General features: G+C 42.8%; 1 protein-coding gene across 14 annotated transcripts in view; it reads right to left on the minus strand.

The window, feature by feature from the left end:
• The window catches only part of FAT3 (FAT atypical cadherin 3), a 697,764-nt gene that overhangs the window by 239,340 nt on the left and 433,942 nt on the right, over positions 1 to 24,482 (minus strand). For all 14 annotated transcript variants that reach the window (XM_061628858.1, XM_061628860.1, XM_061628859.1 and 11 more), the window contains one exon: positions 710 to 771. In XM_061628858.1, the coding sequence (XP_061484842.1) occupies positions 710 to 771 (62 nt within the window). The remainder of the gene's footprint in view (positions 1 to 709; positions 772 to 24,482) is intronic.

Below are 24,482 nucleotides of genomic sequence, written 5' to 3' on the forward strand. Positions count from 1 at the left end.
CCTAAGCGTAATAAATTAGCTGCCCCACAACTCTGTCCCCAATTAAAAATAGATGCCTTTTTAATTTTATTCAAAGGGGGACTCTCAGGAAATATTCAGTCTGCTGCGTTTCATTTATACGCACAAGGCCTACAGGCCAATAAAACACGTACAGACACCAAAACTTCTCATTAGTACACATGCTTCTGTGCCAAGTTAATTTCATTTGGCGGCTTTTCCTCAGCACTGAAAAGTAAAGATGTTCAAGGCAAGATGGGGCAGATGTACATGATTACTATGTGGGGAGGTTCCGATGAAACGCCAGGTCTGAGGCTCTCAAGATCCCTCCATGCCTCGTGCATGCCCCACTTCCAACTGAAAACCATATAATGCCATTACATCAAAACTGGACAAACTGTGTTTTGTAGCAACAGCAGTTTGCCTTCAAAACAGGATTGCAAACCCAGTTCAAATGACTATGTAATCATAGTTTGTGGGCAGACTATAGTTTGACTGGTTTGGATGTAACAGAAAACTATAATATGTCTCTGAATCAGAAGTAACAGAGGGAATCGTACTATCCGGGGGTGTGTGTGAAGACAAATGAGTGTGTAAGCCCCGGGCAAATTCATGCAGCACCAAATCATGGGGTTAGATTCTGCAAGACAAGTAGGTCCTGCAAGCCTCGTTTGCATACCCATTTTAGAGCACATTCCCCATCACATCTTACCTCAAGAAAATGTTCCGCCTGCTGTTCACGATCCAACTTTCTTGAAGTCGTGGTTATGAGGCCTGTAGGAAAGATCAGAACAATTTTCAATAACTGTGAAAAGAGAACAAGTTTTTTGCTGAATAACTAAAAGCATCTGGACCCAGCCTTCCAATAGGGACTACACTGGCATAAAGGGAGGAGAACCTTTCATGAACATACTACATGCCACAACATAGCCCTGGGTGATTACACCGTCCACCAAACTAGGCATGGGGAACCTGTGGCCCTCTAGAAACTGCTAGACTACAACTCCCATCATCCCTGGCCACGCAGCCTTTGGCTGATGGGAAATAGAGTCTAGCAGCATCTGGAAGGCCACAGTTTCTCATCCCTACATTAGACAAACCCAGGACTTATATTCACTTTGATTTCTTGAATAGGTCCTCAACCTGTATGTAATGCACAACAATTGGTAGGTTTCTTAGGGTGGGGAGAGGGATTGATACTCCCCACCTGAGGTAAACACAGCTGCATTTACTTTTGTAGCTCACAGCATAAGAAGAACACTTTGCAAAATAAAATCCCAAAACTCTCTTTTTATTCTTTACTAAGAGCATATTCTGGCAAGGGTGTACCTACGTAATGCTTCCTTCAACAAATGATCAGCATATTGTTCACCACACGGGGTTTTACTATTAAATAATAAAATAAAATCGATACTTACAGTACAATAAAAGTAACTTTAAATGGACAGAAGAGTCATCTTTGGCAAAAACTGTACACATTTCCCAAGAAAATATATGTGCATACAAGAGTTATTTCTTAATACTTTCAAACTACCTGTTGTTGACTTTGACTTGTGTCACAAGGCTTGGCTTTGCACTAATTCAAGTGTATCCCCTTTTCTACTGTAACTGTAGTTCTATACAGTTTTGTACTTGCTTACAGCATTTTAGGAGTACACCTCTGAAACTACTGGCTTGGATCCACACTAAGGCTGCAATTCTAGACCCGCTCGAATTGAGTAGGATTTACTTCTGAGTGGACATGGTTGGGATTGTTAGTTGAGCATAGGAAGCTGTCTTATACTAAGACCATTGTTCCATCCAGCTCAGTATTGTCTGCACTGACTGGCAGGGGCTCTCCAGGGTTTCAGGCAGGCACTTGTTCCAGCCCTGGAGACACCAGGGATTGAACCTGGGACCTTTGGCATGCAAGGCAGATGCTCTACCACTGAGCAAAGGCCCTTCCCTGTAGGGTCCATTGGTTTAATTGGGACACTGTCCAATCAACCTAGCCTGGATCCATTCAATCATATGTGGATGTGGCTGAATTGTGCAAGGAGGAAGTTGGTTATTCTGATGTGAACTGACCCGATCTGAACATCCTGGACTAATTTTCAGTTCCAAACTTGTACTTCTCCAAATGTTGCAATACAGTTCTCAGCTCTAAAAACATACCCAAGTTTCCTTTGAAAGCATGTTTTAGGATGAAATAAATATAGAAATACATACACTGGAATAGGAAGGGACGTAGCTCAGTGGTAGAGAGCAAAAGACCCAGGTTCCCTGGCATCTTCAGGTGGGGCTTGGAGAGACCCCTGCCTGAAGCCCTGGAGAGTCTGTGTCAGTCAGTCAGTGTAGACAATACTGAGCTAGATGGACCAATGGTCCGACTCAGTACAGGTATAAGGCAGCTTCCTGTGTTCCTAAAAGTAGGCATTTTAATAAGAATTTCAATATTGGTTTTTTAAAGAAATTGCACGTTAATGCAGAAATAGGAGTGAACAGATTTATGAATCAACACAGGTGAAATTGATATCGACCAGAAAAATTCAATCCCTCACAATTTTATGCAAGGGGCAGGGGATAACTCAGAAATAAATAAACCTACGTATTCATTTTTTGGTGAAATAAGCAATTTGAGTCTGTATAGAAACATAATTATGGTTCTAGCAAGGATGATACTGAAGACCATCTTTTAATCCATCCCTTATTAATGAGAAATATTCTACATTATTACTCTACATTATTATTATTAATTGCATTCATATCAAACCTTTTCTCCAAGGAGCTCAAGGTGGCGTACAAACATGGTTGTTCCCCATCTCATTTAATCTCCACAACAACCCTGTGAGGTAGGTTAGTTTGAGAGGCACTTCTTGGCCCAAGGTCACCCAGTGAGCTTCATGGCTGCGTGGGGATTCGAACCCTAATCTCCCAGGTACTAGTCCAACACTCTAACCACTACACCACACTGGGGAAATTAGCTTTTTTGGCAAAATGCCAGAAACACATCTGAAGGCAAGGAGACCAAAGGTAACTTGTCCATTAAATTCCATTTCACATGTGCAAGATAATCGCTCGCCGGTTGTACCAACTTTGAATCGGCCATCACTGATTAATAGTAGCCATTCCACCTTCCTATGTCTTCACATGCTCAGTGCTTTTCCGTGGAAACACAGAGGGATGGATGGATCAGTCCGTTTCCTCCATTCTTAGTTAAGAAAGACTCATTATCACAATTGAAAAAAAGCTCTTACAAGAGCTTTTCTAATACATCAGAGGGGTGCATGCATGCGTCTCTAGTCCCTGATAGCAGGCATGATGGAAGACATCACAATAATAAGGGGCAATTTTATTACCCGCCGTGAATAAGATGACTTTTAAACACTAACAGCATGTTTGTCTAGCTAGATTAGTACATTAGGGATTGACATAATGAAACAGAGGTTTTTTTAAAAAAAAAATAATAATAAAAAAGAGAAAATAAGTTAAATGTGACTCTGGGGTGTAAATAAACGTATCATTTTATAAAATTACTCATGTAACCTCCAATTTGAAAGCGAATGCGTTCTTGTGTGGAATAAATGGGAATTTGTTAAATATGAAGGAGGGAAATAATACCAAGGCCAAATGTAGAATTATTGAAACACTTGCTGCATTATTGCCTTTTTATTTACTAGACAATAAGGTTGAAAAGCCCTCTCTTTTTGAGATAAGCTAAAAGACTAGTGTCTTTACATTCTGTTTATTTTCCCCACACATTACCCCCTCCCACTCACGAAATAATAATGGTTTACTGCTAAAATCATCCTGCCTATTAATAGCAAACTCAGGTGCTGAGTTATGGAGACTATGTAGTCAGAATGGAGCCAGTGAGAAAGAAGACAGAGATATCAGCATGCTTTGGGGGAATCTTGGGGGAAGGGAACCCTAATGGGACCAACTCTCCCTCTCCCCAAAAACACTCAATAAAAACTTGGCATGCGCAGTGGGTACAAAATGCTCTGGGAGGGAATGGGTAACACACACACACAGAATGGGAATGGAATGGAGTATCCTGAAAAACAGCACTGCTGGCTGGCCCACTGAACAGGAGCATTCCACAGTGTAACATTTTGTTGCAGATCCATTTGTACTCTAATAGCGAACTGAAGTGGCTGAGTATCTATATATGGGGACAGTGCTATTGTGCCCAGGTCCTCCTTACAGGCTGGCCAGTGTGAGGGCAGGATGCTGGACAGGCCTTTGGACTGATCCAGCAGGGCCAGGCAGTATACATATTTGCAAATCTATACACACACACACACACACATACATAGGCGGTCAGTTCAGACCTTTGGCAACAACCACCAGTCCTTCCTCTGGCAGCCCACAGGTGGAGAGGTGGGGGGGGATGGTGTTAAAGAGAATGGCCCAGCCCACACTTTGTTCTGGCCATGTGTGTCCACCACTGACCTTGGTTTCACTCACACCAGCATGCAGCTCCCAAGGGAATATGGGCCTTGAGAGAGAAAACAAAGGTTCCCCGCGCCTGTTCAAGGTGATTCAGAGTATTGCTGGCACCTGAACCTACAGAGCAGGCGTTGGGAACCTGTGGCCCTCCATACGTGGATTTACTCCAACTCCCATCAGCCACAGGGCAAATGGTGAGGAATAATGTAGTCTAGCAACATCTGGAGGGCTGTAGATTCCCCACCCTATTAGAGAGAGAGGAAAGGTGTGAAAGAACCTGCTTCTCAACCTGCTTCCCCAGAGTTCGAAATCAGAGCAATTCATCCCCTCAACATGCAGAGGATGATGGACACAGCAATCGGATGCAGAGCCTGCATGCTTGTCCTCGCTCTCCCTTATTGCATGGAGGATTTATAACACTTGGGTAGCACTAATCTACTAATTAAGCTCTCTATTTATTTGCATTTATACCCTGCCTTTCTTTCATCATAGAACTCAAGGAGGCACACACGTGGTTCCCATGCAGCCTCCCATCCAGGCACTGACCAGACCCACGCCTGCTTAGCTTCAAAGTGGTGGCCTCATGTGCCTTCGGACCGTAGCTGTTTTGAGGTGCTGTTTGGACTCTTCAGAAATCCAAGTTTGGGGGCAATGTTACTTTTGCTCATTGGGTGGGGGCAAATGCATGTGGTGTCAGACAAAACTGCCACACAGAACTGACACAGTTTCACAATGTGGCATTCACACTGTGACAGTAACTTTTCCTCCCCTGAGGAAAGAAGCAGAGCTTGGAAAAGTTACTTTTTTGAACTACAACTCCCATCAGCCCAATCCAGTGGCCATGCTGGCTGGGGCTGATGGGAGTTGTAGTTCAAAAAAGTAACTTTTCCAAGCTCTGGAAGAAGGAATACAAGGGTCCTTGACAGGCCAATACTTCCTGTACACACTTACCTGGGACTAAGCCCTATTGAACTGAGAGGGATTTACTTCTTAGCAGACATGTGTTGGATGGCACTATTAATGTAATACGTTTCCCAAACTTTCACCCCTGCAGACAACTTGAAAATTTCTAAAGGTCTGGGCAGACTACTTCATTATTTTCTGCCTGTCGTAGAAATTGTAAATATGCTATATACTGAATAATTTTTAATTGTATTGAATAACATATAATTAAAACTGCAATACAATAAAAAGAATGTAAGAAATAAAAGAAGCAATAAAATAAATTAAAAATCAACATAAATATTTTATGTGATGGATGTGCCGTCTCCCATCTTCAACCACAAATCCACAAACATGCCACAGACCACCTGAATGAGAGTAATTCATGTTATGTAAATTTGTATAAAATGATATTAGCAGAGATCGTCAACGGTCTGAAATGTGTGTGCGCCAGTATGTGCATTTACCTAAGTGGCAGGCTTTTACCCTGCATTAGGATCACTGAGACTTAAGACTTATTAAAATAAGAAAAGCTACTTTATTTATAGAAATACATAGTAGATAGAAAGGCAGAGCTTGGAAAAGTTACTTTTTTGAACTACAACTCCCATCAGCCCAATCCAATGGCCATGCTGACTGGGGCTGATGGGAGTTGCAGTTCAAAAAAAGTAACTTTTCCAACCTCTGTAAGGCATACTTAGTTCTAACTAACTAACTAAGTGGGAGGCACAATGCCCAGACATGGTAGTAGCCCTCATGGTTCAGGAGGTGTCTCCTCTCTCTCTGACAGTCGAAGAAGAGAAGAGATAAAGGGAGGGAGGAGGAGGGGCAGATAAGCTCCCTAAGACATATCAGTCTGCCACAGAAGGAAGTCAGTCAGAGCATCACAGGTAAAGGTAATCAAGCCTAGCCATCTGGAGGACCCTAACTCTATCTCCCTTTTGGAACATAAACATAAGAACAAAACAGGAGTTGCTCTTGCCCCACTTCCAACAATGGACCACTGGTCATCCACGGAAAATAGTTTGGGAACCCCTGATGCAATAAGTTGCATAAAGCAAAATGTGTGAAGAAAGGTTGGCACCATTTCCAATACTGAATTGTAAGCTGTTTCAAAAAGAAAAGAAAACAGCACAACATAAAGTCATGTGCAATATTTTAACAATGTCCCTGAGGGCACAATCATACCGCAGAATTAAATTGGGCCAGCCGTCATTCCCTTTTCACCAGAGGCCCAAGGAACTGTCGTTCCAAGAGACAGAAAACTTGCAATTTCTTGCAGAGAATTCTCCAATCTTCTCCAAACTATAATTCCCAGAATATTTAGAGGAAAGTCATGACAGTTAAAGTGATATAAAAAGCAATAAAAGTTTATAGTGCAGACAGGACCACAGACTGTGGAATTTTTTATTCCAAGTTACAGCCTGAAGTTAGCTGCAGTTATTGGACCATGGGCCAGCTGATTTGGATTTGGTCTATTCCAGTCGATGCTTTATGTACCTTCTGAGATTTGAAGAGAACATAAATTATCCTATTTACAAATTTGGTAACGCACACCCTGCAACAACTGAACTGCCAGCAAAAGCTAAAGATATATTTTGTTTCTCCCCAAAGAACACTAAAAATGAAACGACACCAGCCCTTTATTTTTCTAATGCAACAAAGTGCCTTGCAATGAATATATTAAGTAAGAGTATAAATCAAACATCAGTATATAATTGCATATCCCAGATGCACTCTCTCTAGCAGAAGGTCTATTTATGTTAGGCTCATAATGAGCTAAATGTGTGACAGTGGCTAACTGAAGAAGGAAAGTAACGCTTGTCAAGCTGGCAGTGGTTTACGCAGGAGAATTTTGGGGCGAGTCATTTAGGGCAGCCTTTGCCAACACTGGGTCCTCAGGTATTGTTGGACTATAGTTCCTATCCTCCCAACCAGCAGGGCCAAGTTTCAGGGATGATTGGGGGGGCATATGGGGGGGGGAAGAAAACTCTGTCCCCATGTACCTATGAGGTCCCCAGGAAGGGACTGCACTTCTTGGAAGCATTATACTGCAACAGGCAACATTAAAGGAAAAGGCATCTTTTAAACAACCTTGTAAGCATTTTTTTAAAAAGTGGGTGGATTTTAATGGACACCCCCAGGGAAAAAAATCCATCCCTAAATAAGCAGAGTAGGTGCGAGGGGGAGTAAGAATAAAACCAGTGATCTGTCCATCCCTATGGCCAACCACATGCCACAAGCAGATGATTTGTGGCATTCCTGTGCAGGAGAAGGAGGGTGCATGGACCTCATGCACATACCATCAGTACTGAATGGTTCTCTTTCATATTGTTGCGCGCCTCCCCAATCTCCGAGCGGTGAGATTTCAGGGGTCCCTGTACTCCTCCAGGGTTTGGTTTCCTTGGGAAGAAGGCCAGCGGAGACTGTGGTGTCTTTATGAAATATGGTTTGTTTATTTACACACATTCCAACCTGAGCTTAAGATGGAGGGGTTCAAAGCATCAGCAGTCCAATATCCAGCTTTTCCATCAGGGTTACAGGAAGCATCCTAAAGCCATGGTGCACAGAGACAGCCTCTCTGCCTGCATCCAGTTCCCAGCCTTTCTCCAGACACAACTCTAAACACACTCAAAGCACAAACCTCTGCTAGCCGCCAGAAGGGGAGGAGGCTCTCCTGAAGAGTTTCAATGACAAAAGGATTTTCCTGGCCCATTCACCAGTTGCTGGGCACCTAATAGACCCATTAACAACCTGACCACTCTGTTAGCTTAACAAAAGAAACTCATCTGGCCAGCAGAACCAGCCCCTCACCCCAAGGCACAGGGTTCCAAATCAGAGGCTGGAAAGGGGACCCACAGGAATCATCCATTCCAACCCCCAAACTCACAATAATATTTTCCAGTGTAAGGACTATTTGTAAAACATGTCAGGTATCAATGGGTTACAACAATTTGGGATCTCGACTACAGTTGAGATGGGGACTTTAAAGGCAAAACTGCACACAAGAATCTAAATAACCCCCTCTCTCAGTTATATGGTCTCTGCAGCTTTGAAATTGATCTAGTTCAGGTGAGATGCACAGTTATAAGATGGGGAATACTTGGCAAGAAGGATCTTGGGATTGTTGCTGATTACATGCAAGAACGATCTTGGGATTGCTGCTGATTACAAGCAGAATATGAGCTAACAGTGTGATGTGGCTGCAGAAAAGGCAAATGCTATCTTAGGGTGCATTAACAGAAGTATAGTTTCCAAATTGCGGGAAGTATTGGTTCCCCTCTATTCGGCACGGGTAAGGCCTCATCTTGAGTACTGCGTCCACTTCTGGACACCACACTTTAAGAAGGATGCAGACAAACTGGAATGAGTTCAGAGGAGGGCAACGAGCAGGGCTGTGGAGTCGGAGCCGTGCAGTCGGAAGCAATTTTGGGTGGAGTCGGAGTCGGTAGAAATGTACCGACTCTGACTCCGATTCCGACTCCTTCATAAATGGCATATGTATATTAACTAGTAATAACAAATTTACTGTAGTAAAACGGTAGCACAAGGCATTTCATCACCACCATGTGATTGGGCTCGTGGGAGTTGTAGTTCAAAAAAGTAAGTTTTCCAAGCTCTGGATTCACGTGATGGTGATGAAATGCCTTGTGCTACCATTTTACTACAGTAAATTTGTTATTACTAGTTAATAGACATTTGCCATTTATGAAGGAGTCAGAGTCGGACAGTAGAAAAATAGAGGAGTCGGAGTCGAAGGTCTGGCGTACCGACTCCACAGCCCTGGCAATGAGGATGATCAGGGGACTGGAAACAAAGCCCTATGAGGAGAGACTGAAAGAACTGGGCATGTTTAGCCTGGAGAAGAGAAGACTGAAGGGAGATATGATAGCACTCTTCCCAGTACTTGAAAGGTTGCTACGGAGAGGAGGGCCAGGATCTCTTCTCAATCGTTCCAGAGGGCAGGACATGGAATAATGGGCTCAAGTTGCAGGAAGCCAGATTTCGGCTGAACATCAAGAAAAACTTCCTAACTGTTAGAGCCGTACAACAATGGAACCAATGACCTAGGGAGGTGGTGGGCTCTCCAACACTGGAGGCATTCAAGAGGCAGCTGGACAGCCATCTGTCAGGTATGCTTTAATTTGGATTCCTGCATTGAGCAGGGGGTTGGACTTGATGGCCTTATAGGCCCCTTCCAACTCTATGATTCTATGGGAACCTTTGCAGCTGTTATATGTGCATCAGGATGTGGATAGTTAGCATAGAGGGGAGATTTCCTATGCTACTGGGTCTCTTTCTGCATGCTGAAAACACATGCAGACACACACTGGTTCTGCCAATCTACATAGGACACCTGTGCAACGTGTACTGGTACAGGATTGGGTCTGTGCAAGGATTACAGAACAGCTGCTGTGCTTCTTTTCTATGTGGTGGAAGATCTACTGTGGAGTTCTAGGTGTCAGCATTTGAACCCGCAGCAGATCCTCATCCCGGGGCTTAAGAGATGTCATGTGGGGATTCAGCTTAAGAGATGTCATGTGGGGATTTCATTACCATACTCTGTCCCGAGATTGGAAATGCCAGAAGATGAGTCAAAGAAACTTATTATAGAATCACAGAATAGTAGAGTTGGAAGGGGCCTAAAAGGCCATTGAGTCCAACCCCTGCTCAATACAGGAATCCACGCTAAAGCACATTTGACAGGAGGCTGTCCTGCTGCCTCCTGAATGCCTCCAGTGTTGAAGAACCCAATACTTCCCTAGCTAATTGGTTTCAATGTTGTACCACTCTAACAGGAAGTTTTTCCTGATGTTCAGCCAAAATCTAGTTTCCAGTAACTTGATCTCATTATTCTGTGTCCTGCACTCTGAGACGATCGAGAAAAGATCCTGGCCCTCCTCTGTGTGACAACCTTTCAAGTACTTGAAGGGTGCTATCTTCCCTTGTTACTTTTTAAATTGCCAGGATGAATCCAGGTGATCCCTGATCCCTATAAAACTGCCTTGGTGACTGGTCTGATCTAGTAGGAGGACTCTGCTTCATCTACAGACCATTTTTGCTTAAACCCTCTCCACAACCCAAAAGGTACCAGGTCTGACAACATCACAGAACAGCTACACAGGAAGCTGCCTCATACTGAGTCAGACAATTGGTCCATCTAGCTCAGTACTGTCTACACTAAATGGCAGCGGCTCTCCAGGGTTTCAGACACGATTCTCTCCCATCTGTACATGGAGATGCCAGAGATTGAACCTGGGACCCTCTGCATGCAAGGCCGATGCTCTACTACTGAGCTATGCCCTCTTCCTAAATCTGAATACGCATGAGACTGGAACAGGTTCAGAAGAGGGCAGTAAGGATGATCAGGGATCTGGAAACAAAGCCCTATGAGGAGAGACTGAAAGAACTGGGCATGTTTAGCCTAGAGAAGAGAAGACTGAGGAGAGATATGATAGCACTCTTCAAGTACTTGAAAGGTTGCCACACAGAGGAGGGCCAGGATCTCCTCTTGATCGCCCCAGAGTGCAGGACACAGAATAATGGGCTCAAGTTGCAGGAAGCCAGATTTTGACTGACCATCAGGAAAAACTTCCTGTTAGAGCCATACGACAAGGGAACCAATTACCTAGAGAGGTAGTGGGCTCTCTGGCACTGGAGGCATTCAAGAGGCAGCTGGACAGCCATCTGTCAGGAATGCTTTGATTTGGATTTTTGCATTGAGCAGTGGGGTGGACTTGATGGCCTTATAGGCCCCTTCCAACTCTACTATTCTATGATTCTATGAGACAGAGAACATGTGATGCTCCAGATTTTGTTGGGCTGCAACTCCCATTATCCCTGGCTGTTGGACATGCTGGCTGGGGCTGATGTGAGTTGGGAGTCCAACAATATCTGAAGGGCCAGTAGTTCCCCATCCCTGTTATACAAAATAGAGTGGTTCAGATGATCATATCTCAGCTTATTAAGCTGAAATGAGCACAAGCTGTCGGCTTACATATGGAACCCCATCACTCCTCCCCTTGTGCGAACCACAATTATACAAGGAAGCCTCCAATTAACCATAGTTTCCCATTTTGTCCAAACCAGGAAACTATGGATTGTATTTAGCGTAGCGTTAAGGCAATCATGCAGTCACTGCAAGGATTTCTATTTGAGTGATGGAAAGATCTTACCTTCTCCTCCCCTATGCCCTCCCCCCCAAATCTGTTCTTGGTTTTCCTCCACAGTCCATTTGGAGATGGCACAGGGCACATGTAGGGGGAGGAGAGTGGGGAAAAAACATTGCACTAGTGCTAACTCTAGCACAAAAAGTTAGTTGAGTATTGCCCAATGTTTACCAGCTTTGAACAAACCAGGATTTCAATCCCACTTCAAACAGTGGATTAATATCTTGGCTTCTTCCAAAGCACAGCTTCCCAGTTGGATGAAATAGAAAACTATAATGAATTAGAGACTTCCTGGTTTAACCAGAGTTCATGGCAAAGGGAGTAGCAAAGAAAAGTGCTGCGTGTGCATAGGAAAGGCTCATGCATCTCTTGGTTAAGTATGATACTCCAAATGTAGCCCATGTCCTTAGCACATGCACATGCCAATCTCTGCATCAGGACGCAAGTCTACACTGAATAAGACATTCCCTCCAGACCACACGTGACAAAATGAACAGCTTCTAAACTAAGACACCCCAGCTCTAGTGTACTGAGGCAACTGACTCTAATAGAAGGGGCATGTGAACAATGAATCGTTCCCTTGAGCAAACACTCCCTGATAGTAATAATCCCCCCTTCCAACTTTCCAGTAGCTAAAAAGGTTCAAACTGTCCTCGTTTACAGACAAATGAAAACAAAGATGGGTCTATCAAACAAAATTTGTGTCCTTTTTTGTCTGCCTCTTCTGACAAAATTCAGTGTCTCCCAAACAGCTAATTGTTAATTTGGAGCCTCAGTCGAGATTTTAACAACTGTGTCGCTCCCTCATTTTCAATGAAAATTATGGTATTCTAGCCTACTTGCAATTAGCATGTAATTAGTACTTCCAGCAGTAGCTATAAATACTTATCTAACTGCTGGCTAGCTTGGTACTCAGTGCACATTATCATTATACAATTTTCTTCAATTTTTCTATGTATAAATGCCAGGGGAAACTGAGTAAAACTTGGGAAGCCTATGGGTATAATTTATGCTAATTGGTTTGGCCCTTTAGCAGAAAGCAAACTCATGCCATGTCATGGTGGCACTCAGAGAGGCAAAGGGACAGGCAAACAAGCCATCCACCAGTTGGGTACTCTGCACTTCAAATGAATTGCAAAACCATTGTGCCTTTTGCATGTTAATTCCATATTAAATGTGGGAGAAGAAACACAGAGAGGAAGCAAAGTTGTTGGTCTTTTCTTTCATAAAACACATGCGCAGGTCACAGCTCGGCAACGCCTTGGCACTCTATCAACTGCAGAGGAGGGGATGAGTAACAGGCAACATCTGCAGCCAGTGCTTCAGAATCTAGAAACTCTCATGGCCATTTCTTAAATGGAGCATTTTATGTAAGAATTACAGCTGGCAAAATGAAAGCTCCCGTCTTCTTCCTTTTGCCAAGTGTAGATAAAAGGACTGTTTCTCTAGTCATGCAAAGCTCCAAGCCATCCAACTACCACTGAAAGCATCAGGTGTCACAGCATCATTAAAAAAACCAACTCATGTTTTGTGGAATTATTTTATTTGATCTAGTAGTTTTAACAATTTTCTTTTATTACTTACTACATTTATATCCTACCTTCCCTCCCTCCCCACTCACACATTTTACCCTCACAATGACTCTGTGAGGTAGGTTAGTCTGAGAGAGAGTTGGTGACTGGCCCAAGACTTCAATTTGAACCCTGGTTTCCCTGGTCCTAGTCCAAAACCCTAAACCAGGCGGGGGAACCTTTGGCCTTCCAGATGTTGCTGAAATGCAACTCCCATCAGCCCTAGTAAGCATGGTCAATGGCCAGAGATGATGGCCAAAGGTTCTCCACACCTGCCCTAAACAATGCAACATACTGGCTCTCCAGTATAATGGTATTGTCCTGTTTGTTTTTTACTCTTTGGGAAACATGATGTAACAGTTTTAAGTCCATGAAAATAAACTTAGAATGCTGACTGGAGTAAAACATGAGTTTAATCTAGAGAATCTAATCAAAGCTTGTTCAACACTCTCTGCCCTTTGTCTGTTCCAGCATGTCGCATATCCACAAGTATGTCCACAAATTACTACGTTTTCAGAAAACATTGACTAGTGTTGCAAACAGGGAAACATTTCTAAATTATAAACAAATACTACAAATGGCACCAGATGAATCACTGTCTCCCCATTCTGCTGTTTTTCTATAATATAGTTCATATTACGGAAATGCCTTAATAGAAATGGCATGTGCTGTACCGAGATTTTGCAAAACTATATTGGGAGTTCTTACAAGATTCTATATAATAGGCGATTCCTAAAGATGTATTGACTAATTCTGCAAACCCAGCCTCAGTTAGGAGAGTATTTTCCAGCGCAATCATAACCATGTCTACTCAGAAGTAAGACTCACTGAAGGGCTTACTCTCTGGTTAGTGGAATTAGGATTGCATCTTTAGTTGTTTAATTGGGAGTCAATTTGAAAAAATAAATACCATCACCCCTGAAAATTGCCATAAATTAGTAATAAACCAAAAAGGATAAAAACTGGTGATGTTAATTAAAAAAAAAACCCAAATATTTTAATTTACATTGGATTTTTAAATATAAAAAGTAGCTTCCACCATGACTATTAGAATGTGTTGGGTTTTTTTACACAAGATTAAAAGTTATATAAAGATCAAAGAGTTAGTCTGCGAGGTGCATCACAGCGGAGACAGCAGCATATTCTGCTTCATTTATGCTAAGAGTAAGATTGTTGGATTTGGCTTACTGGTGGCTTGAAGGGTCTGTAAAATGTGATAATGATGTTTTTAAACCAATCAACTAGTAAATACTATACTTATCTTATATAATAATTTTGTTAATATTAAATAACCTGAACAGAAGCGTATATGAGTAGGTACAGGGTGTCCATGCCAACTTTGGCCACTGTTAGGTCACGTTCACATCATACACTTTCAACAGTCATGGCTTTCCCCAAAGAATCCTGGGAAGTGTCGTTTGTGAAGGATGCTGAGAGTTGTTAGGAGAGCCATATTCCCCTCACAGAGTTACAGTTCCCAAAGTTCTCTGGGACGAGGGACAGACTGTTAAACCACTCAGGGAACTGTAGCTCTTTGAGGAGATTCGGTGTCTCCTAACAACTCTCAGCACCTTTCAAAAACTACCCTTCCCAAGATTCTTTGGAGAAAGACATGGCTGTTTAAAGTAGAATAAAAGTAGGGTGTGAATATCACCTTAATCAGGGCCCATCTAGGCCTGAAGAACCATCAACTAGGCAAACAGCAGAGCAGCCATGACAGACCAAAATGGGTAACAAGTTCAACTTTGTGCTGCCTTCTACTGACAGTTTGACTCTTTTTCTTGAATTTCAGTGACAGCCATTGGCATTTGAGATTATGAAAACCTACTGGCAAGGTGAACATCAACATCCTACCATCAACATAAGAAGATAACAACCAAGACATAAGGAACAAAACAACCATGGCACCTCAGCAAGAGTAGCCATGATCCCAATAAATTATAAAACAGCAGGGTTCCCACTCACATTTCCCCCTAGTGCGATTATGGGTACCCATGGTCTACCTGGTTCAAGGTGGTGGTTTCAGTGGATAAAGTTTAAGACCAGGATAACTTAATTATCATATCCCTTATATACCTAGTCGATCGCTGAGCTCTGCAGGCGAGGGCCTCCTTCAGATACCATCTCATAAGGAAGTCCGTTCCACACAACATCGGAATAGGGCTTGTAGTACTGTGGCACTTACCCTTTGGAATAAACAGGCACCATCTCTGTTGTCTTTCTGGTGCCTACCAAATACCTTCCTCTTCCAACAAGCCTTTTAAAAAGATACCATATCCCAGTCTGCATCTGTACTGGAACTGTTTTTAAAGATGTTTTGTTTTGAAGATGTTTTAGTGTTTTATTATTTGTTTGCTGCTCTGGGCTCCTTTTGGGAGGAAAGATGGGATATACATGTAATAAATGTTAATATTACATGAGAGATAGGGAGCCCTTTTCAGCCCAAGGGCCACATTGCCTTCTAGGCAATCTTCCAATGACCACCACAAACCAGTGGTGGGTGGGACCAGAGGCATAAATGGGCGGAGCAACAAATGTAAATTTTACCTTTATAGAATAGGTTTGTTTCTATTTGTACAGTCACACACACTATCCACAGAACCAAGAGCATTACCAGAATTCAAGAACACATTCTAGCCAGGCAAAACACTCAGGGTGCATAGCAGGGCCAGGGAGGGGTGCGGCTTGCAGAGAGTTCCCAGGGCCAGAGAGAACGGCCTGGAGGGCCGCATTTTGGACCCGGGTCTGATCTGCATCTTATGTGGGTTTGCCTAGGTGAGAAACGAAACTGGCACGAAAGGTGGAAAATTCATTCCCCCTGTCCAGTTTCTGATTAATATAAATAATGTTCAGGTCATCATTTCTCTCTCTTTCTTCTTTCCTGCTGCTGCTGCCTGACTGTGTTGCCTCCCTCCCAGGTCTAGCTGAATAACAATGAACTTTATTCCAAAATATTAAGTATGTCAGGAAACACAAAAATTAAGCTATGCTATGAAACTGTCTGACAACTAGATGAGATGGAGGAAATTAGACAGAGGCCAGATCCTCAGTTAGGAAGACTGATTGTTTCCCTACTGCAATTATAATGATAATCTTATGCCACTCTTACTCTATATCGTATTCTCAGCGCTATATTGCTATCTTACTTTATTTTATTTTGCTATGTTTTGACTCAAAGTTCAGAATCACATTACCTTCCCTATGAAGATAATAACATGGTTTGTATTAAGCACCACACATTAATAAACGGATGGATTTGTTTCAGTTACAGCCTTTAGTCTGTGATCTTTATCACCGGTTATGCTCTACTTCCTGACCCACTGGGTTCCTAATGAGCAAAATTTGAACACTGATTAAATAGGCAAATTAACAGTTATAGCCGCACTCGCTTTCGCCATGCCCTCCACTAGTAAAGCAGCCCTTGGAGAGCTGGCTAACGGCAAATGAGGCCCTCAGTATGAAAAAGGTGAACCACCCCTGCAATATGGGAATATTGCAAAGAGATTAGCTCTGATCCAACACCTGATCCAGCAAAGGCTCCTGCTAGCAGGAATGGGGGCGGGTACAAAGAAAGTGTTATTATTATTATTTTACAAATTCCCCATGCATCCCCCTTAAAAACTTCTGAAACAGTGAGGGAGATGGCATTCGGGGTCAGGAAAAATAGGAGAAAGATGAACCAGCAAAAATAACATTCCCTCTGTTCTGCTCGTAGGAGCCTCCGCTGGGCTGGAGCCCCTTCCTCTACAGGTAAAAAAAAAGGAAAGCGTGCGAACCGTATTTAGGCCCCACCCACACTACACATATCAAGCAGTATCCTGCTGCTTTATGCAGTCATGGCTTCCCCAAAGAATCCTGGGAATTGTAGTTTGTGAGGGGTGCTGAGAGCTGAGACCCCCTACTCCCCTCACAGAGGTACAACTCCAGAGTTCCCTGGGAAGAGCGCTTAGCTGTTAAACCATTCTGAGAACTTTTGCTCCGTGAAGGGAAAAGGGGTCTCCTAACAACTCTCAGCACCCCTAACAAACTACAGTTAGCTCCCAGAATTCTTTGGCTGTTTAAAGTGGTATGCTACTACTTTAAATGGATAGTGCAAATGGGAGAACAGTGCAACAAAGAGATGTAAGGCCTGACTGAGAAATAAAACAACAGTGTAAATAATACCCTATTTAATTGTAAATTAGCATGGATCAGTTTTGCACTGAAGAATAGCTGTGTTCTGATCCACATATTAGTCTGGGAAGTGTGAATTAGACAAAAATGCAGACTAAATGAAATCCTTGAGTATCCCTACATAAAACACTGGGAGAGTGAATGCTACTGACTTTTATAGAGATAGATGTAGGCGTTAAATGTGACTGAAGCTATCAATTTAATTTCAGAGAGTTTTAGAGCTGAAAAGAGGAAATGGCAAAGTCCACCTAAGGCAAGATTACAGCTCACATCTCCAAAATCACCATACAGCATTATCACTATCCTATGGCATCATAACTGAAGAAACTTGACTTTAATAAGCCATGCAATAATCGGGAGAGAGATCAGTTTTCCTTCCTACTCCTGTCCCCAAGAGGACTGTCAGCTGGGTAAGTGTATAAAATGACCCATAAACAGCTTTATAAAGGACTGGGCAAATTGTTGCAGTGTGAGCTCATCAACAGATATTGGACATGGACAATGAACTGGAACCTCCATGTACAGTGAGAGCTAGTGATGGGGGATAAATTCAATTAAGTTTACATTTAAAGTTGAATCTATCAAATTCAAACTTTCTGAAACAATACGAGAATTGAAACACAGCCATCCTTCTATAGTCACATTTATCCACATTTTGAAAAGCAGTTTCTCCAACCAGTGTTTTAAAAATGCATATATTTGGGGAAAGTGCACATAAAAATAAATATATTAGTGGAAATAGCATACAAGGTGCATTATATGATTGCCCAACACCTACTGGGCCAAGTTCAAGGTTCTGGGCTGGTGTATAAACCCTTATGCAGCTTGGGACCAGGAAACCTGAAAAATCTTCTGACCTCTTATATACCCAGTCGATCACTACGCTCTGCAGGTGAGGGCCTCCCGCAGATACCATCTTATCAGGAGGTCCGTTCCCCACAACTTTAGTGTTGTGGCACCTTTGGAATTCCCTCCCCTAAAGTATTAGACAGGTGCCATCTCTGTTATCTTTTCAACCATCCTCTTTCAACAAGCCTGTTAATAATTGGAGATCTTACCCCAGTCTGTGTCTCTGTTGGAAGATGTTTTTAAAGCTTTTTTAAAAGCTTTTTTTAAAAGCTGCTTTTAAAGCTTTTTTAAAGATGTTTTTAAATATGTATTGTTTAAATATATTTTAAAGTCTGTTTTTATTGTGTTTTTGTTTGCCGCTCTGAGCTCCTGTTGGGAGGAAGGGCAGGATATAAATTTAATGATAAATAATAATAATTATATTATGAGACATTGCTTGCAAAAATGTGTGCATTTGTCAAAACTACACACATAAATTTTCACTAAAATGCTGAAGAATATTCATGGGGCTTTTTCTTTTAAAAAATTGCAAACTGCTGTAGAAATGTGAAGAACTGAATTTCAGATTGGAAAACCAAGAAAACGAGAGAGATCTCCAGATCTTTGAATCCCTAGTGGCAACATGACTCTGCATACCAAGTGCTCTGAACAAACAGTAGTCGGGAATTCAACACCTTCATGATCTTCTTATGAGTGCCCAGAGGCTGGCCTCTGTTGGAAACAAAGTAATGGACGAGAATGTTCCAGCCATGTGGAGGGTCTGGTCCAGCAAGGCAATTCTTATATTTGCACTTATTTCTTGCACTAAATATTGTTGTTATATGCCTTCCAGTCAATCACGACTTATGGCGACCCTATGAAACAGCGACCTCCAATAGCATTTGTTGTGAACCACCCTGTTCAGATCTTGTAAGTCCAAGTGGCTTACTCTGTTCATAGGTTTTTCGTGGTAAGAGGTATTCAGAGGTGGTTTACCATTGCCTTCCTCTGAGTCTGGATGCTTCTTAGTCTGGAGTCTCAGCTTTGTCCATTCCACCATGAGTGCCCCTGCTAGGAGTCTAGCCTCTCGCTCTAGACTCCTGATGGCATTGCTTTCCGCTTCTCTGACACTCTCAAACCCCCTCACCACATTAAGGTGTGCATCATAGAGGGATATATATATCAAACTGGAGAAGATTTCCATAGTCTGGCCAGCCGCCCCTGAGGCTCCACCTGCGACAGATGAGACAGTAACTGACAGTGACCCTCCCATCTCCACATCTTCTGACCCTGCTCTGCCTGCAGAGCCACGTCCCTCCCACTCTGCCCCCAGGACAGAGTCAGCTGCAGCCAGAGGACACTGGAGAAGAACTGGAGAATGCCACCCTGGGCTCCTACTGGGAGGAAGGGCAGGATATAAATCAAATAATAAAATAAATAAATATATAAATGAACTGGTTGAGGTGTCTCCTCTCCCACTGCCAAGGACACACAGCCGGCTGTGCAGGTGCAAACAGGCAGAGCTCACTCAACCAGCCTGTTCGCAGGAGTGTCTGTTTGCTGGCCCTGTCCTGATCTGGGAGACAGATCCCACACAAGTAGTGAACCCGCTACTTAAGTGGTCTCAGGGGGGTGGTGGTGTCAAATTGTAGCGACAATGTCTTCACTTGAGTAGCCATGCCTAGAAATGCACAGAAACCTGTGTAACCTGTAGTCTAATCTATGTACCATTCTAGCATTAAACTTCACATTAAAAATAACAGAGAAAAGCACGTCAGTGATCCTGATTCTGATAGGGTAAGCCAGGACAATTGCCTGCCCCTGCCTCCTCTCTGATTGCCCTCCCCCTGCCCAACAAGGAAGAAATCCGGATACTGCTTCCTGGTGTTAAGGGTTAACTCCTTTAAAAGAATAGCACCTCCTTGAGGGCTATCTACTGTTATGACTTAGCACCTCAATGTTACAAGGGATGCCCTACATCCACCGACTCAGTATGTAAGCTGATCACGCACTCAGGGCATGATCAGGGCATGATCAAGAAATGACCGGAAGTATGACTCAGGGAATGATATGGGAAAGACCAGATGTGTGCTATGTCTGCTGAACTGTGGTAAGCTGGAAGATAGCCAATCAGAATGTGAAGTAGTGCAGTATTGCCTTATTTGCAGTTCCTATTGTAACACTTCCTGTAAGTTGTTTACTGAAGGGTATATATGCCTGGGGACAAAGGCAGATGGGTAGTCGACCGCACCCACATTACTAGTTGTTTCTTATGAGTGCCTTTATAATAAACTGTTTATGTTCTACTTCTAAAACTGCTATCCAGCAACTTTATTTGACCAGAGCGAGTTAAGAACATTATTTTTACCAATAACACTGGTTATGTCACTGTAGCGTACTGCACACGGCTGCATCACAGTAAGGATGGATCCAGAGCAACTCAACACCAGCTTGGCTTAGACCTGCTAGCTGCAACAGCACTTGCCATCCCCACAGCTGCTGTCGTGTGCTTTTCACCACCAACAACACACCTACAGTTTGGAGAAGTGATCTAAAGCCCCTAAGTGTCATAGCAAGAATGAGAAATATGCACCCACATTTGATAACTGGGCTAAATAGTATCTACTTTGACTAGAAATACAGTAAATCTAAAGCCAAGTGGCACACTCACAGTTTCCATTTGCATGTGAATAGGTAGCACAGTCTATCTCCTGGAGACTGTTTCCTTGCAGAATGGCTGCCCTGAGTGCTGGGAACAAGCTGAAAAGATTTGGGCTGCATGTTCTCTTGTTAAGTGTTCCTCCTAGTAATGAATGGCTTTTGCATAGTCCTCAAATTGATCCCATTTTCCATTTCCAAAGCCTTCCCTTGTAGTTTCCAGCTATCATGTGCAAATCTTTAACAAGAAATGAAATTACAGCAATGTGAGCCCTGCTGGGGGCTCTCTCATGAAGGTACTGAAACAAGAATTAGGCCCCATCTGCATTAAGCCACTGGTATGCATGGCATCCCACACTTGACCAAGCATTAATTTCCCTTCCTGTTTACCTGAAATGAGTTTGCAATAAGGCCTGATAAACTAAAAACAACACCTAACTACATTTTATTCTGCTTGCTAAGTCCTTCATCAGGTTACTAAAAGCCAGATTCACAAACCAGTTAAGCTTAAATTAAGCTAAGACTGGTCTGATTGACCTATGCCCCCTTCACCTTAACTAAAAGCCAAGGTAGACATGATATTGAAAACATTAAATGTGACTTTTTTTCTTATTCAAGATAACAGCTGTGCCCTCCCTCATCAGAGTCACAGGATGAGGAAAGGAGCAGGGTAAATGCTTTCTACCCACATCATAGTGTCAGCTAGGGAAGGACTACAGCTCAAGTCTAACAACCTCTGGAAGATACCATGTTAGCTACCAAAAGGGTAATCTTAAGTAATACAGTAGGGCCCCGCTTTACAGAGCTTCGCTTTACAGTGTTCCGCTAATACAGCGGTGGAGGAAGGGAATAAGGGATCACACTGTTTTATTGTAATAATGTGAAAGCCCTAATAAACTATACATTATTAGATCTTGGCTCAAATAATGCAACAAAGTACGTTTTAAAATGCATTATTTTTAGAGAAAATATACTGAGAAATACCTGTTTTCAAAGAAAATTCATTTAAATATACATAAATTACTATCAGGATTTTTTTTTTAAATACATATTAAATGAGAACCGAGACAGAAGAAAATTATGGGATAGCACATGCAAAAATGACATAGACTAAAAATCAGACAGATTCACTAAAACAATTTAGCATGCTCTAGATTCTATATTAGCATGGAAACAGCAGTATACTGGCAAATTCAGAAGTGCAGGGTTGCTTAATGTTAGTCATAACTATGCCCCCTCCCCTTTTTTTGCTGCTGGGTTGAGAATGAGATTCTTGTTAATGCCTTCTCTCACAACAACAGACATCCCTAGGAACCAAGTGTTAGCTACTGAAAAGAGTCTTCTCAGTGGCTGACTCGCCTCCTTTCACTCTGATTGGCTCCAATCAGCAGGAAAGGACAAGGAAGCATGTTAGAAGGCTCTTCTCAGCAGCTAATACACTCCCCTTTCATGCTGATTGTCTCAGAGGATGCTGGAGACTTTGGGACCCTGCTCCCCAAAACATAAGGGTTCTAAGACCCCCTGAGATCCTGGACAACTATAACTCTGTGTGGAAGCAAAAATATTGACAAGAAACGACTGCACAGATATATTGTTCATTTATTTAATGGTGATTTGAAATGGGATTTGGGCCTGTTGGTTTTCCTACCTGTTACAATATTCAAAAGAAAGATCTGTCAATTTTGGTTCTCTCAGAAAAGAAATAAAACAGTATGTATCAGCAGTTCTTAACCTTTTTTGGTTTTTGGACCCCTTTGAGAATCTGATGAAAGGTATGGATCCCCATAAATAAGTAGATATGACCTATTTTATTGCACTGGACACTGATTTTTTTTTTTTTGTGTGTGTGTGTGTCCATGGAACACAAGTTAAGAACTCCTGGTCTAAATGGAGAAACTGTATACCTATTTCCTTCCAGAAATGCAAATATTGTTCCATGGTGGTTTGAGGTCTAGATGCTATCGCGCAGGGTGTGCACTCAAACACAACCATTCATTTGTGCCTTCTTTCAATTAGCAGAGCATTTGGACTGACAACTCCTCCCCCCCCCCCCGATTCTTTCTGCCTTTCTTTTAGGGAATCAACTAAGGCAGTCTTGCAATGGCAACGAGTAAGTGATCTGTAACAACTCTACTGGGCTTTCAAAAGTCTCTCCAAAACAACTAAAGTTTCAACCGGTTTTAACACAGGAGTGAGAAGCCTGATTGCCCCCCAAAAAAAGTTTTTTTCCCAAAATTTGCTTTGTGCCAGGCCTCAAAAGAGGCAATAGTTGCTTGTGGCCACTTTTATATATTATACTGAAAAGACAACCAAGAGAAGTGGGGGCAGGGGGAAAGGGGCTGAAAGCAAACAAGCAATTCGGCAAATGACGTTTCCATGGAGAAACTGCTGAGCCAGCACAAAAGGCGCAGATAAAAGTAGCGGTTAACCCAGCGGTAGCTTCATTGTCACATATATAGATTCACAAACACTGACACTTGGGCAATGCTAGGGAAACGGGGAGGGAAGGGACTCAGCCATCTGTTGCTAGGGTTAACATCATTCTCTCTCTCTCTCTCTCTCTCTCTCTCTCTCTGATTGTATTTGACTCATTAATCAGCCCAGCCTGTACACAATTCCATTCAGAGAGACCTCAACTGTCAGCACTGGAGATCCAAGGTTCAATAGAGACAATCCACAAGGACTGGCCAGAGTTAGCATGTGTATGTGTATTGCTATTTTAAACTGGAGAGGAGAATCAATACTCTGCATTATTACATTGAAAATGTAAATGTACTGCCTTCAAGTCGATTCCGACTTATGGCGACCCTATGAATAGGGTTTTCATGGTAAGTGGTATTCAGAGGGGGTTTACCATTGCCTTCCTCTAAGGCTGAGAGGCAGTGACTGGCCCAAGGTCACCCAGTGAGCTTCATGGCTGTGTGGGGATTCGAACCCTGGTCTCCCAGTTCGTAGTCCTATACTCTAACCACTACACCACACTGGTTCTCACGATTACATTAGTGGAAGGAATAAAAGTTAACGGGTTAGGAAAATAGGAACATTACAGTGAGTCAGAACATAGGTCCATCTAGCGCAGTACTGTCTACTACACTGTCTGGCAGTGGCTTTCCAAGGTTGCAGACTGGGGTCTTTCCAAGCCCTACCTGGAGATGCCGGGGATTGAACTAGGGACCTTCTGCATGCAAAGCAGATGATCTGCTACTGAGCTACAGCCCTTCACCTAGGTAGCATCCAATGCTAGTCCTACTCAAGAGCAGACATACTGAAGTTAATAGACATGACTAACTTAGGTTCATTAATTTCAATGGGTCTACTATGAGTAGGACATAATTGGCTATAAGCCAATGTTTTATGGCAGGGAGGGATGTCTATGATCCTCCAGATGTTGGTGGGCTATAATTCCCATCATCCCTGACTACTGGCTGTGCTGGCAGAGGCTGACGGGAGTACAACAACATCTGGAGAGCCACAGGTTCCCCATCCCTATTTTATGGACATGAAGTAAGAATTGGTGCTGCTTGATATCAGACTGAAGCCACCTCCAGTCCTGCTTAACTTGATTTCCAAGGAAGGAAATCCAGGAACTGTATTTCTATGAAGAAATAGGTCAGCCTTTCCCCAGCCTGCTGTCCTCCAGATGTTTTGGGCTGCAACTCCCATCAACTCTAGCCAGCAAGGCCAATGGTCAGGGAAAGTTCCGTTCCAAAAC

This window comes from Rhineura floridana, chromosome 5, assembly GCF_030035675.1.
Source record: "Rhineura floridana isolate rRhiFlo1 chromosome 5, rRhiFlo1.hap2, whole genome shotgun sequence".
Classification (NCBI taxonomy): Eukaryota; Metazoa; Chordata; class Lepidosauria; order Squamata; family Rhineuridae; genus Rhineura; species Rhineura floridana.